The 1,729-nt window shown below is 37.2% G+C and overlaps 1 protein-coding gene across 1 annotated transcript in view; it reads right to left on the reverse strand.

Moving 5' to 3' along the window:
* gtf3c1 (general transcription factor IIIC subunit 1) overlaps positions 1-1,729 on the reverse strand; it is a gene marked incomplete in the record, with an annotated part of 33,291 nt that overhangs the window by 15,771 nt on the left and 15,791 nt on the right. The window contains 2 exon segments of the mRNA XM_014015847.1: positions 516-658; positions 749-857. Of these exon segments, the coding sequence (XP_013871301.1) occupies positions 516-658; positions 749-857 (252 nt within the window).

A 1,729-nucleotide genomic window follows, 5' to 3' on the forward strand; every position in this document is an offset into this window, starting at 1 on the left:
CTCTTGGAGGAGAGACGAAACGTTTCATTAGAGAAGAACCCGTCCAGAAGACCTACACAATTTTTTTTCTTTTTGATCATATTTGTAGCTCATCCCTAGAATGTACACGAGATCTTAACAGCTTGGATTGTGGACAACATTCGGCTGCCCACAGATGTGCCTGCTTTTATTTCACCTTAATACGTTCAGGTTTGAAGCAGATTATTGAAAGCTTCATAATAAATTGTGAAATTGATTATTCAGCCTACTGTTCAATAATTTCATTTAGAACAGAGAGAACTAGCTAGATCCAGTGGAATCATGATATTAGGATCACTAAAACTCTGACAAGTTTTTTTTGTTTTGTTTCTAATTTACAGACACCTATTTGTCTCCTRTAATGAACTGGTGACCTGTCCAGGATGTATCCCACTTCTTGACTGGTGAGTACAAACATCAGACCCCCACCCCAAGAACCCTGCAAAGRGTTAAGCAGGAACAGAAAATGGACAGGTGGACACAATCTGTGTTTGTACCTTGCTGTTGAGCAGGTGTGAGGCCACAGAGCAGAGCATTATCACAGAGTCTTCCTGAACGGACCAGTGAACTCTCTGTTTGGTCATCCTTTTTAAAGCCCTGTGGTCGGCCTCATCGTGAGCACGAGTACGTATTCTGGGTTCTTTGTGACAAAAACAGAGCATGCAAGCATTGTCAGCTTTTCATTTTTACATTGTAAGATACATTTATTAACTTAAAACAGACCATGTACCTTTCTTCCTCTTGCGTGGGAGCCTAATGACTTCCTTTTTACTTCTTTTCCTCTTCTGTCCCTTTCCTCCCACCATTTGCCGGATCTTTGAAGCTGGCTCCACATTCACCTGGTTATCAGAACAAAACAAACAACTCTGTGTTTAAACAGTGATCAAATCACTTATTGCCTTTGACACTACAGTAAGATATAGATAAATATTTACACATTTGATAAGCGTTTGTTGTGTTACAGCAAGACAACCCAGATAGAACAATGGAAAAAAGGTTTTACACTGGATGTCCTTCTTGATCCAACCTGGGCTCAAACCTGCAGCCTCAGGATTACAAAACCAGTYCTTGCTTTTTTATTCAAGTAAATCAGCTTTCAAGAAACTGTATCAGCTGTTTTAGTAGTGATGAATGAACATTATGAAAGCTTAATCTTAAAATCCTACAATACTGCTACTGTTTTTGTTTGATCCAGCTTATGACCAGTTTTTGCAGTTTTATTTTGTTGCATTAAATTAACAAAGATATAGTATAGTGTTTCTCAAGGGCAGTAGCAGGGTTGAAACTCAACTTAAATTTCTCAAAGTTACATCAAATAAATGATGACTAGTATGGATTTTAGGGGTGTAAGTCACCAGCTTTGTCACAATATAATATTACATCAATTTGTTGGATGATGATTTGATATTTCTCGATATCACAAAGTCTGCCACGATGTGATTTCGATTCAGTYCAATTCACATGTCTGTGATAAATATAATGCGACATCATATGCCCATCTAACACAATGACTGTGTTAGATGGGCATATGATATCAATTCCCATCGAGCATATGATGACGATACATAGATTGATATTTTGATTTTGCCTCAATATAACTGAATCATGAACAATTCAAATCGATATATCAAAATATAGATGGATGTATTGTCCTGATGCATCTCAGTAACCCAGGTAAAAAAAATCAAAGGAAAAAAAAATTGTATAGGTC

This window comes from Austrofundulus limnaeus, unplaced genomic scaffold (genome assembly GCF_001266775.1).
Source record: "Austrofundulus limnaeus strain Quisiro unplaced genomic scaffold, Austrofundulus_limnaeus-1.0 Scaffold135, whole genome shotgun sequence".
Lineage (NCBI taxonomy): Eukaryota > Metazoa > Chordata > Actinopteri > Cyprinodontiformes > Rivulidae > Austrofundulus > Austrofundulus limnaeus.